Source organism: Ascaphus truei, chromosome 2 (genome assembly GCF_040206685.1).
Source record: "Ascaphus truei isolate aAscTru1 chromosome 2, aAscTru1.hap1, whole genome shotgun sequence".
Taxonomy (NCBI): domain Eukaryota; kingdom Metazoa; phylum Chordata; class Amphibia; order Anura; family Ascaphidae; genus Ascaphus; species Ascaphus truei.
Window position 1 is genome coordinate 398,442,208 of NC_134484.1, and position 13,354 is coordinate 398,455,561.

General features: G+C 37.3%; 1 protein-coding gene across 1 annotated transcript; it reads right to left on the reverse strand.

Annotated features, from left to right (window-relative positions):
• Nucleotides 1-7,174: 7,174 nt before the first annotated feature.
• DLX6 (distal-less homeobox 6) lies at nucleotides 7,175-12,946 on the reverse strand. The gene is made up of 3 exons (XM_075589133.1): nucleotides 12,549-12,946; nucleotides 9,669-9,862; nucleotides 7,175-8,097 (listed from the first exon to the last, which is right to left on the reverse strand). Exons 1-3 carry the CDS (start codon nucleotides 12,931-12,933, stop codon nucleotides 7,846-7,848), a joined length of 831 nt encoding a protein of 276 aa, XP_075445248.1. The 5' UTR covers nucleotides 12,934-12,946; the 3' UTR covers nucleotides 7,175-7,845.
• Nucleotides 12,947-13,354: the final 408 nt, after the last annotated feature.

Below are 13,354 nucleotides of genomic sequence, written 5' to 3' on the forward strand. Positions count from 1 at the left end.
TTTTTTCCAAACCTGTAAAAACAACTCACATACAAACTTTCATAATAAAATTCATATATCCTGATTCCAAGGCCTAACAGACACAAAAGGGTCACGAAAAAATCGGGCTATGACCAAACAAAACAAAATGCAACTTACAGTAAGTGATTCAGCATCAATGAATAGGCGCAATATATTGTACAGCACACACAGTGACATGCTGTCAGTTAAGGATTTCAGTAAAAGCTGTATCTGGGGCTGTAGACAAGACCTGAAAAGGCACGCTTTATAACCCCAGGCACAGTTACCTGTCTCTGCTTTTTTCATCTTCTTTTTGTCTCCTGTCCCCTCCCCTTTCAGTCTGTCTCTTTGTTATTGCCTGCCAGTTTCTCTTCCCTACGAGATAAAATTCAAGACTTAAAGAAGTTTTGTTGCCTTAGCTTTGGCTAAACCTTTCAACGATAATTTTTTCTTTGAATTTAAATTGTAAAAGGCTGTGTGTGTGTGTGTGTGTGTGTGTGTGTGTGTGTGTGTGTGTGTGTGTGTGTGTGTGTGTGTGTGTGTGTGTGTGTGTGTGTGTGTGTGTGTGTGTGTGTGTGTGTGTATGTATGTGTATGTATGTATGTATGTATGTATGTATGTATGTATGTATGTATGTATGTATATATATATATATGTATATATATATATATATATATATATATATATATATATAAAAAAAACGAATAGACGATACCGTTCTGTGACTATATTGTATTTAAGTCGATCATAATTAAAAATATATATATAGTTTTTTTTAATTATGATTTACTTTAATACATTCTCAACTTTCAGATGCAACATTGATGAAGAAAATATCACCAGTTTTGCCAATAAAATAAACATTTCCAAATCAGCTCTTTCTACTTATTAGACCTATAGTATTTGTGAGCCGAAATTGTAATTTAGACATGCTTCTTCCCAGAGACAGCACGTGTGTGTGTGTGTGTGTGTGTGTGTGTGTGTGTGTGTGTGTGTGTGTGTGTGTGTGTGTGTGTGTGTGTGTGTGTGTGTGTGTGTGTGTGTGTGTGTGTGTGTGTGTGTGTGTGTGTGTGTGTGTGTGTGTGTGTGTGTGTGTGTGTATATAATAAAGCATATCACTTGTGAGCACATTCACATGTCTTAGACAGGTCTGCAACCCTGCCTTTCACCATTATCACCAGCATGCAGAGCTTCAGGGAAGCACTGTACCAGGTGACAGTGGTGAAAGGCAGGGTTGCAGACCTTTCTAAGACATGTGAATGCTCACAAGTGATATTCTTTATTGGCTATATGCTAACGGTGGAGGATTCTTTATATATATCAACTACTCCATGTTGTAAAACTGCCTCAGCACTGTTGAAAAATGCATAAGCAGATATATCAAAGAAAAATCAATGTATCCATGATATGTTTCTTTGTCTCACATTTGCAGAAAGCATACTTTGATAAATAGTCCCAATAGTATTTTCCAAACGTTTCTGGTCCTTTATTAATAGACTCTTTACATTTTCAATGAGACTGCAGGGCATTGGCCTTTTTATCGCTGGAAGGATGAATCAAGTGGCTTTTAACATAGTCTTTGTAAATGTTATGTTTAGCTAAAAAATGTCCCGTCCCTGCATTTAAAATATTTTAAAATACTAGCATTTTCTAATTGGTCCTTTCTTGTTCACTACACAATTAAAAAATATATAACTGTCAATTAAATAGCATGTCTTCTGATGTCTGGAATTTTTTTTTTTTTTTGCTTTGCTTTGTAAAGCAAAGTCACATTCCCGATGGATGAGTTCGGCTCCATTGCTGTCTTGTAAAACAGGCTACATCATATGATTGTCTGTGCAATGAGAGGATCTAGTTTAGAATGAAATAACCCCACGAGCAGGCACCCAGCACAAGAAGACATAGCCAGCAGAAGTGAGGAACTGTAGGAGTGCCCAAACCCCCACCACACAGAAAAATATGCCCTGGACATCTTCTTGGTCTGCTGAAATTTGCTAAGTACATATACCAGATCATTATTAGAAATAACCTTTCGCTTTCACAGACATCTTTTCCCTAACGCCTCATTTAACCACAATGATTGTCTTGCAGTGTTGCTTGAGCTATCAGAATCCTGCTGCAGACTGCTAGGCATTGCATTCCAGTGTGTAAATTCCTGTAAACATATGTATTCTCATGCATATAGGGAGATATGTGATCATTATTGGGAATCACACATGTGTTTTTCGTTAACTACATCGTTTGGAAACTGCCAGACAAGGTTGTACAGTTATAGATTACACAAGGGAAATTGCTACAGTAAAACAGAAATAACTTGGTTTTGGTATAATCTCAGTTTCACTTTTCAGGCCAATCAGACCAATTGGACTCAGGAACTGCTGCTATTATACATCCGATATCTCAACTGCATTAGGGGGATAGTGTTTTTGTTATTGCCATTAAAAATGATGCATGGGTAATATGGGTTTCTCATTTGACTGGAAGGACATACGTTTACTGTAGGCCGTATATCAACATTTTCTTGATGCAAAACTGATGCAATTCTAGTGCAAAAAAAATGCCTCCGATAAATCAAAGGAAAAATCCCCCTAAAAGGAAACGGTTGTATTTTTCCAGATTTGCACAAAGGACATTGATACATTACACTATAGTCTCATCCGTCAAAAAACAAGTTATTACAATAATTATTTTATTTAATCTTTAAATTATATCAAATGCAACTAATGTATGTGACGTTCATAAATGGTGGGTTTTTTTAGTTTCAATTTATTTATGCTGTGATTCTGCAAGTATAGAAGGCACAATTGTTCTCCTATAAATGTCTGAGCTGAAGATCACATTCTTTACCACGAAAATATTGTTTAGTATGTGAGTTTTATGGAAAGCGACTTGCACAAGTCCCGATGCCTTTTACAATGTTGCTTGTGTTTTATATGAGAGTGAATCCGTGTGACTGTACTTTCAATTTAAAATATACACTTTTAATTCAGTGGGTTAAGATTGTGAATATACATTGTTTAGTGCAATTCATATACACCGAGTTGGTTTGCATCAAAATTCTCTGTCTATATTTCATCTCCCCGTCAAGGAGATCATACTTGAATATTATTGGCAAAGGATAAACTCGGAGAGTGATTCTAAATACGTTTGTTAAAAATGTCAAAGGGCTTGTAAATGTTCCACAGCAGAGTCTGAAACATTCAGTGGCACATGATAACGGTCTTCTATCGGAACTGTTATTATTTTCCTAAGTAATGCTATGAGTCAAAATTCTTTGGCACATGTCCAGGCTCTGAAGACTGAGAGCAAAGCTGTCTTCACACGCAATAAAATAAATTTTTGTACATTAAGCACCATACAATTACTGACCAGAGAAATAAATCAAACTGAGCTGTCTTATTAGAAGAAACAGTAGTTTTAATAATGCCCGAATGCATAAAAACAGCCATTTAAGATGTAATCATTAGTATTAAAAGAAGAGAGAAGGGGGTGACTGCTCAATGATCAATGACTATACAACTTTGAGGTGCCACAGTTATGAAAGACAAGACAAAAGGGAAAGACAAACATCGAAATGTGCACATTTGTCTTTCATTTTTCTCTTCCCCCCCCCCCCCCTGTGGGTTATACATTTTATCAGTACTAGGTTTACCTTGTATACTTTAATGTGAGCTAATAACGACATAACCGAAGTTATATGAATAGATAACAGAGAGACATTGGTGTTTAGAGGACATTAATCAGGCCTGATTCTGTACATTCCATAACTTGTCCCTTGATGATCACTGATGGTATCTCACTTGGTGACGGAATTGTAGGCCTGGTTGCTAATCTATGCCATGATGTCAAATTCAGGTGTAAATAGTATTTATAGTATATACAAGACAATTACCCTGTGCACACACAATGTCAGTGAAACATTTAAACCTTGTCCTTCACACAACAATAATTACACTGCCAACACTCTTATTTGTTTTTCTTGTTTGAAGAGGATGATAAAGTGTCTCAAGTCATTCCTCTTCTTTAATCACAAGTGAGTTACGAGACTCCAGGTAAAAATGAAACAATGATGTATTAGAAATATTGCCACTCTTCAGTCCCGGATACTTCCAAAGTGGCAGCTCTTTTATGGGTCTTTTTTAAAATTTATTTTTAATATTACTGCAACTCATAGGAATCATTCTTTTGTCCTTCAGAGTTTGATCGCTGCTGTTCACATTTCACTTTTCTATTCTCCTCTCCCCAAACCATTACTCACTGAGTGCCCAGTGAAATTACAATTGTACATTTTCCACTCAGCAACCCGTCTGCAGTGCAGAATACGGTCTAAATAATGGCTGAATTAGCCCTACTGGACAGTTTCAGATGTAACACTCTGTAATAATTATATTGCGAGCTGGATTAGGATGCTATTATCATAATCTGGACGTTTACAATTATCTGTAATTTGCAAAGATGATCCAGGTCTTGATTACAGCAGTTTTTTTTTTTTATCAAGCTAACCATCACTAAACAGTGACAGTAATAACAGCTAATTTTGCTGGCAATATAAGAGGTGCCGGGGTGTGCAAACAATTTCACACCTGGATGTGCTCACTCAACCAAGAATACAGAGATAGAGCTTCTGCCCTGAGACACAGTAAAATATTCTCCACTGCTCCTGTTCGGTATAGGTTTGTAGACCCTGTTCATTGCTTTTCAGATTGTGGATTTGGGGTAAGTCTTTTTCATCTTTCATACTTGGCCTTGGTTAGATTATCCAGCTAGTTGGTCTCTTTCTCTCGAGCTTTTTTTCTGTATTGTAAAGCTATAGCCTAGGTGCAGTATGTATTTCAAGGCTCTGTATAAAGTGGTGCCAGTCCCACTGTAACTGTAGGAATTACAACTGTATGACATGTATGATGCTCTTTCTTTTACATCTGTACACATGTGTTACGCTATAGGCAAGATCAGGCTGCAATTGTTTTTATTTGGCATCTCATTCACACAGTTTAGTTTTCTGTCATTGCTCCGATTGCAGATCTGCATCTTTCTGGATACATTTACATTTCTTAATGCGTTGGAATAACACATATACAGGCTTTCACATTCACTATCTTCATGAGTAGCAATATTGAGGTACCTTGGGATCCTTCTGCAATTGCAAATATGCAGAAGAAAATTGAAATAGGATTTGGTTTTGTTGGTATCGAAAATAACACTATCCATGCAAAATGGGATGGGTGATTCTTAATGTGCTGCCAAATAAAAACCCATTGAGGGTTTAGAGTATGAGAAAGCCTTATAGCGACTTCATGACGAGCAGAATGCCTGTGCTATCAATTGTACTACAAAAGCTTCCACCAGATTACATGTAAAACCGCACAAAGGAGGAACGTGTGGGGAATTGTTTCTATCTATAGATGACGCTGTTTCATGACACTGCCTGCACTAGAGACACTGACAGTGTATGCAATGGTAGAGACCTGGCTTGTCTAATTGCTCACCTTTATACAGAAGCAGGGACAGAAACGCACTCTTATATTCAGCTTTTAACACGTCAATGTTGTTAACCATCCATAAAAACATACCATGTATGTAATGCAAGGTGCACGCTCCCCCTCCTTATATAACCAAAGAGGCAATAATTCAGTAGGAATTCAGCTAAGGCTTTTGATTTGCAGGCTGGTGTGATTGTGCTGTGCACCCCAAATTAATAGATGTCCTTAGCTTTTCTACTAAATTTAGTGCTGTGTAAAAATATCCACATATCATATTATTATATTCTATTCTTTTGTACACAATCATTTGTAACTACTATTTGCTATAGTATACAACCTGTTAAATAATGGCACGTCTCAGATAAAGATGACAAAGTAAAGCTCTAATACAAATATCCACTATTTCAGATTTCTATATCTTCATTGTTTCAGCTCAGTGTATAGCAGTTCTGACCATACAGATTTTATTTACTCTCTCGAATACTGTGACTTTGAATGCATAGTAGATATGTTTTAGCATCTTTTGAATAATTCAGCAACCCTCTCTAGCAGCTGTACTGTTCTGAAGCCACTTTCCATTCTTTTCTGTGTTATAATTTTGGATAATTTTCAATTTTAGGTCCTACATCTCTGCAATTTGTGTATGAATAACAGAATAATTTCCTTCTTTTGTTTCGCTTTTCCTGCTCCCGAATCTAAATAAAGATGGCTTTTTAGTATTAAAAGTGGGAGAAAATTACAGGTAATTATCTTTGACGGTAAAAACGCTGTAATCAGCGGGCTACATGAAAAATTACTCTAATTATGGCTGCATTTAAGAGAATGGAAAAAAAACCTTCTTGTGGATAAAAACGTTAAATTGTCTCCAATGTCTGCTTCAAACTGGATGGGACTGCAGCTGGAGGCTTTGTTCAGAAATGATCCTGGGGAGCTGTGAACCCAAAGATTCACAGTGGGAAGGGGGAAAAGAAAAGGGAGCACTTTTCTATAGTATAACAATACTAGTCCTAGAAAATGACAAGACTGATCGGGTTTAAGCCATTCTGAGGACTGGCTGAGAGTGGAAGTTGCTCAAAACAACAACAAAAACCTGGTATATTGGTAAGTAATCTTTGCTTTGTGTCTAATTATAGTGACTGTCCTTTTTCGCGACTGTATGTAGCTGTCATTATATCGAGCACTCTAAGGATGTCTATTGACTTCTGATAAATGGCTCAGTGGTTTCAAGGTTCATAATTTGAAGGATGCCCAGGTCTCTCCTATTAATTCTCCCAGCATGGGGCTTCCTGCTAAGATGACGAAAGAGACTTTCATTTTCATTTTTTTTTTCTATGCATACAACATTGGGAGGAAAAAGATATATGCTAGAATATTCATCTATATATTCATTAAGTATTTTCAGCATTTGGCCAAAATATACATATGTAGGTGGTTTCGGGTGCTGCTTGATTTATCAATGTTTCTTTGGTTGGGCATATGCCCAATATCCTAATATTGCTTAATCACACAGGTTGCACCGTAGGGTTTGAACCACAAACATTACATTTGTATAGTCCATACCAATTATATCCAATCAGTTATTGCAAATGCTGCCACTTTCTATGTTTAAGGCTTATTGTTGTTTATTTATGACTGTTATAGAAAACAATGCACAGTGTCTCTTAAGGCTTAACATATATGACACCCACACGTTTTTGAGGAATGTTTCTTTTTTCCATTTATGAAAGACAATAACATACAAAGTATATACAACTAAAATTCAACAATATATACATACATTTCATTGTTATAAACGTCCCTATAACTTTTCAAATGAGTGCCACCAGGCAGCTAAAGCCTTTCGTTTCTTAATTCGCCCCTCACTATTTCTAACCTGCGTCAGCCTATATAGAACATCGCCTATATAGAAAACAGTGGTTTCTTCATACTAATCCATTTTGATAAAACATGCACCTCCTTCCATCAAGCAGAACACACCATGTCATATATGCTCCTTTAGCTCATTCTAATCTGGTTGCTCGATACCCATTCTTTTCAATTAATTACAATCATTTAACTGGGCAAATTGCTGTGTTTGCACGAGGCTCTTCTGCAGGGAAACCTTTGCGCTGTATTTCCTGCATTTCCTCCAAAAGAAAGTAGCCTTTCAGTCCAGGAGAGATTATCCAAAAGAGGTGTTTTATGTGCACCAGAATTTAGGTCATTTTAAATTCAAGTCAAATCACTGAGGTTTCTCAAAAGCGTGGACTCCTTTCCACTGTTGTAAGTTCACCCAGGTCCTGTCATTTGGCATGACTGGTAAGCGGGGCACTTTTTATTTTTCCATGTAGTGACTACAGTCTTCCACAAAATGTATCTGAAAGCTTCACATCATTTGTGATCTCTGCATTGTGTCTTGATGTGGGGATGAATACCAGTGAGAATAACCAGGCATGTAGCTGTTGGGAGGCATATTAACACTCTTGGCAGAGGCTGAAACGTCCCAGACTGGAGGGATAGCTGGAGATCGAGGAGAAAGGGCAGCTGTGCCAGGCAATGGATCACTTTCGAGGGGATTACTGCCTTGTTTCAACAGCTTCTTATACTTGGAGCGTTTGTTCTGGAACCAAATCTTCACCTGCAAACCAAAGTGCATGTGACATTAGAGAGATACAGGACAGCATTTTGAAACATCCCTGCTTTGTTTGTTTTTTTCTTAGTGCTAATTCTGATGTATTATATTATGATCCTTGGTAAATACTGCTGATGGCCAGGAAGTATTTTTTTTATTATTATTATTTATAATGTAACGATTACCAAAGCACACATTGAAACGAGATTATTACATGAATTTAATAAATAGATATTGCACAACTCACTCACACAAACTTACACACGCGTTTGCAGTAAAACATACACTTCATAAACGTACATATTTCATACACGTCAGTTAGCAGATTGATAAAACAATTCTAATAGCCACTGTCTATACTTTTGTTACAAGAACCATTATTATTACTAATGACAACAAGAATCCAGTATTTCAGGTCCTTGATTTACAAGAAATGTATAGCACCTGCAACAGATCGTAATGCTAGGGCGCCACAACACACACACACACACACACACACACACACACACACACACACACACACACACACACACACACACACACACACACACACACACACACACTTTTCAAAGTATTCATTATTCTATAGATTAAAAATAAAAGAACTGTCAATGCAATTGCATAAATCTTATTAATGAGTAATAGATCCAACATTTGTATTTATAAAATATTCAAAAAATGAAATAGCTCGTAAAAAATGTGCTTTTACAGATACGTTGAGGTTTGCAGAAACCAGCCCGCAAACATTATTTCACATTATTATGTAAAAATGTGATACAGTTATAAGGTGAAACGAGACAGTCAACCAATTATATTTGACATATTACGTAAGCATTGGTTCAGCAATTCTTTATTTCCAGCAGAAACGTCTGTGACTCTTGTCTATTTGAGGCACTTGATAACCCAACACCATCAGTGTAAAACATATCGCCATGGGTACATGTTTTTAGCCATATACCGATTTTAGTATTTTTTTCACGAGGTCGTCCATATAAATATGATTTACAGGTTAAAACTGACACAGTGGTAAAGAGACACTAACCATAATTACTAGGGATTGAACATGGAATTATATGCAATGTTTTTATTTAACACATCTCCAATTTTATTGCCACTATTTTGTTGTGTCTGGCTTTGGGGAAGAGGGAAAACAACCCATGCAGATTTTAACCTGTATTATATTTTCTTTATCAAACAACAAATCATTTATTAGCATGTCTTCGTGTTTACTTATTGGTGTTTTGTGGTGAGCTTCTATTGCCTCCCTATTAAGGCCTTATTTTATGCTTTTATTATTATTTCAGCAAAGCCTTTGTGTTTCCAGAAGCCCTCTCTAAGGTGTATGAAAGCTTCATTGCAAAGGCAATTCAAGAGGGTATGGCTTCCTGCATTACAAATCATACATTCTGCACACCTATAGCATATAGTGCACCTGAACAATATACTCCTGTAGACTACATTCCTCATTGCTATCCATCTCAGGTATAACAACGCGGTGATATTATAATATTATGTGTGGTATGCTGCACTAGTGGCTGTTGTGGCCTTTCCGGTGGTTTGAGGCTGTCATTAATTACCTGTGTCTGAGTTAGTCCTAATGAAGCAGCCAGTTCTGCTCGCTCTGGAAGTGCCAGGTACTGAGTTTGTTGAAAGCGATGATTTAAAGCCTGAAGCTGGAGACTGGAATATATAGTTCGAGGCTTGCGGATCTTTTTCCCCTTTCCATTAAACCTGATTTCACCATTTTCAATCACTGTCGTTTTTTGTTGATCTGCAAGGGAAATAATGCAAATTGCATTAAAAACATTAGAATTGTCAACTCCTAAGTGTGTGTATATTATATATATATATATATATATATATATATATATATATATATATATATATATATATATATATATATATATATATATATATATATATATATATCATCAGAAGCATGGCACGCACAAAACAGAATAAAAATAAAGGTATAGAGAGGGTGCATACTGTCCAAAAAGATACAGAAAAGGGAAAAAGGGACAGGCACTCCTATATGCACACACACACACACACACACACACCACACACACACACACACACACACACACACACACACACACACACACACACACACACACACACACACACACACACACACACACACACACACACACACACACACACACACATTGGGAATGTGACAATGCAGAATTCACTACAAAAAAAAAAATCCTCCCTAAAGTATAACTGTCACTCTCGCAGTAAATAGATAGGCGAAATCTTTGCTAATTCCTCGTAAAATCCTATTGTGGACAAAATGTAGATTTTTTTTAAGTGTGCAAACAGATCATAATAATTCTCAGTGCCCTTCAAATATGATCCTGAGAGAATAAATGCCCGTGATGAATTCTTGCTGAATGCTTTAATCTACTAGCACATATATTGTTTTATGAAAGGCTGAAGATCTGCTCAGCCAACGAGATGTTTACACGGCTAGTTGACTTTATGTCACCAATTTGCTGCCTAGTGAGTGAACAATCGGTGATTTTAAGTTTGTGTTCTTATAAGACATACATCTTTGAATCAAATCATCTGCTACAAGGAAATTATGTGGAGGAAAATCGGTTCTTTCAAAAGGATAGCATCTCCTCTGATAAGAAGTGATTCCCCCCCCCCAGTAATACACTTCATTACGATTTCAACTTAGAAATAAAACAATCTTGATATTAATGCATTGATGGACTTATTTACGACGTAATATTACTCAGCTAGGCCATTCAACACATTTCAAGAACTAATACACCCCAAAAAAATGTGTTTGCCAAAAATGATCTCTAAATAAAACACGTGTTCCATCAAATAAATCAAAATTTAAATCTATTGTAAAAAGGATACATAGAAAAATACACAAGTTGCAGAAAATCTTGAAAGAGACGTCCATTAATTGACCTATGTAAACTGTGTACTACAGGAAGTGAATTTGTCACAATCAAAATAGGTAATCATTCTTATATTAATTGTATTTAAGAAAATTCAAATGATAGAACATTTATAAATCTCTCATGACAAATATTACACAACAAGAAAATAATAATAATAATAATAATAATACATTAGCCTGGCATGGGAAAGGAAATAGTATTTGTACTTCCATGCTAGGGTGTTTCCTTCTGTTAAACAAAGGCAAATTGTATTGATACCAGCAAATAAACGCCCAAATTTTAATGTACGGTATTATAACAGGCCAGTATTTCAAATAGCTATTTTTTCTAGAAATACAATAATAATGAAAAAAATTTATTGTACACAGTGACACCCTGAACAGCCTTTGCAGTATTTCCTCGATTGACCCACATTAGGGTATCAGTATCTGGAGACATCAGATTATTGGACAGTGTACATGCACAGCCCGGAAGATGCATTTTAGGGGCACACGACATACTAATAGCAGCATATGTTATAGGTAATAACAAGATACATTATTTTTTAAACAAACTATAATAATATAATTAATAATAGCAATATTATTATTAAACAAATTATGCTATTACTATTATTAGCTTTGTGACGTTGTACCTTTATTAATGTGTATATTTGTAAAGCATTGACATTGCAAAAACAAAATAAAGAACAATGCAGGGACCTGCCCGGAGTGTTTTGCAGTCTAATACTTCATGCACAAAGAGGAAAAGTGACTTGTCACACTGAGATGACAATGAAGACAGAAAAGTAAAACATATGTCCCTTTGTTCACAAGAAAATGTAAAGCCATCATTTTAAATAACACAGGTAGTTATGTGCTTGAAAGGGATCCAGTCCTGTTAACGTAACACATTTTTCAGACTATATGCACCAAGAATAGAAAGGTATAGATTGTTTTAAAAATGATTATTTACTATTACTGATTTCCTATAGTGATTATTGTTGTTAGAGACCGATAGCCAGTAATGTACCGTATACATTACCAGTAGTCAACAAAGTTGATCAAATAAAGCAGTAGCCATACGTAGGTTTATTAAGATAAAGCAATGGCAGTCAGTATCAGCATAGGGATTTCTGTTGCTGTGGCAGGTAATTTTTTTTTTATTTTTTAGATAAAATATATATTTTTTTATTTATCAAATAAAACCATTGGGAATAGCAGTATATTCATTTTTTTTTAAAAAAAAACTTTAAAATAAGGTGTTTTTTTTTAAATAAAGAAGTGCTAGTCAGTAGCAGTGTATGGTCAATTAAAAACAAAAAAAAAATAGTAGCATTCAGGCTTATCTTGGCTTATGAACACGACGCAGTGGTTTAGCAGCAGCAGTAGTAGCATATTATAAAAATGAAATGACCTAGCAGTAGCCCGGCTTGGGTCGGCGCATGAACAGCCAGCAGTATGATACTGTAAGCCGCCGGCAGCAGCCAGTAAGTAGCAGCGCTGCTGCTGCTGCTGCTGCTGCTGCGGGGGAGATAGCAGGAGGCGGCCTCACCTGGCTCCTCGGCTCTGGTCTGGGTGGCGCTGCTGCTGCCGCTGCCGCTGCTGTAGGACTGCAGGTAGGGGCTGTGCTGCTGCTGCTGCGCCTGCTGCTGCTGCTGAGAGTGGCTCAGGTACGGGTAGGCGGCCAGCGAGCGGCTGTACGAGTTGCTGGCGGCGGAGTAGGACGAGCTGTCGTGCTGCTGGTGCTGGTGGTGGTGATGGTGGTGGTGGTGGTGCGGGTGGGAGCCGGAGTGCAGGCAGTGCAGAGGAGGGTAGTGACTGGCTGCCATGGCCGGGGAGCTCTGCTGGGAGTGGGACTGCTGACCAAACTCCATAAACGCAGACTTAGAGGAGTCCTGAGCTTCCAAGCCGTCAGCCATCGTAGTCATGGTCATCATCAAACTTTCTGATTGAGAGCAATCAACCCCCCCCCTTCCCACCCCTCTGAGGCCACCTACCCTATACTTAAGGTAATTCCCCCCCCCCCCCTCCCCCCTCTTCCTTGCTCAGAGTGAGAGGGCCTTGCTAAACAGGGGTAAAACAGCTCCTTGTTTTATTATTATTATTATTATTATTATTAGTATTATTATTATTTGTATTCCCCCTCGTCTTTTCTAATTCTTGCTTGTTTGGGCTGCTGCAGCTATGGCAGAGATTTAAGGTGGATTCTGCTAAAGTTGAGCTTCTTGCTTTATTAGACTTTGATGCAGACGCGCTCGAGTCGAATGGTTCGTCTCCAAAGGGCAGCGCCTCCCGATTGGTCAGTCCAACCCCCCCGACGTCACAATCCCTCTGCTTCTACTGGCGTTTGTGCCTCGG